This window comes from Ailuropoda melanoleuca, unplaced genomic scaffold (genome assembly GCF_002007445.2).
Source record: "Ailuropoda melanoleuca isolate Jingjing unplaced genomic scaffold, ASM200744v2 unplaced-scaffold36843, whole genome shotgun sequence".
Lineage (NCBI taxonomy): Eukaryota > Metazoa > Chordata > Mammalia > Carnivora > Ursidae > Ailuropoda > Ailuropoda melanoleuca.
Window position 1 is genome coordinate 1 of NW_023208107.1, and position 535 is coordinate 535.

The 535-nt window shown below is 50.5% G+C and overlaps 1 protein-coding gene across 1 annotated transcript; it reads left to right on the top strand.

Moving 5' to 3' along the window:
• Positions 1-3: 3 nt before the first annotated feature.
• LOC117798876 (glycogen phosphorylase, muscle form-like) lies at positions 4-531 on the top strand (the record flags this gene model as incomplete). Its single annotated transcript, XM_034651334.1, has 1 exon — positions 4-531. A coding segment is annotated over one exon (528 nt), but the record flags the coding sequence as incomplete, so codon positions are not given.
• Positions 532-535: the final 4 nt, after the last annotated feature.

A 535-nucleotide genomic window follows, 5' to 3' on the forward strand; every position in this document is an offset into this window, starting at 1 on the left:
ACCCCACGGCGCTGGCTGGTGCTGTGCAACCCGGGCCTTGCAGAGGTCATTGCTGAGCGGATCGGTGAGGACTACATCTCCGACTTGGACCAGCTGAAGCGACTCCTGGATTTTGTGAATGATGAAGCCTTCATCCGGGATGTGGCCAAAGTAAAGCAGGAGAACAAACTGAAGTTCTCTGTGTACCTGGAAAAGGAATACAAAGTGAAGATCAACCCCAACTCAATGTTTGATGTGCATGTCAAGCGAATCCATGAGTACAAGCGACAGCTGCTGAATTGCCTACATGTGATGACCATGTACAACCGTATCAAGAAAGAGCCCAACAAGCAATTTGTGCCCCGTACCGTTATGATTGGCGGAAAGGCTGCCCCCGGCTACCACATGGCAAAGATGATCATCAAACTCATCACGTCTGTTGGTGACGTAATCAACAACGATCCCGTGGTTGGAGACCGCCTGAAACTTCTGTTTCTGGAGAATTATCGTGTTTCCCTGGCAGAAAAAGTGGTTCCCGCTGCTGACCTGTCTGAGC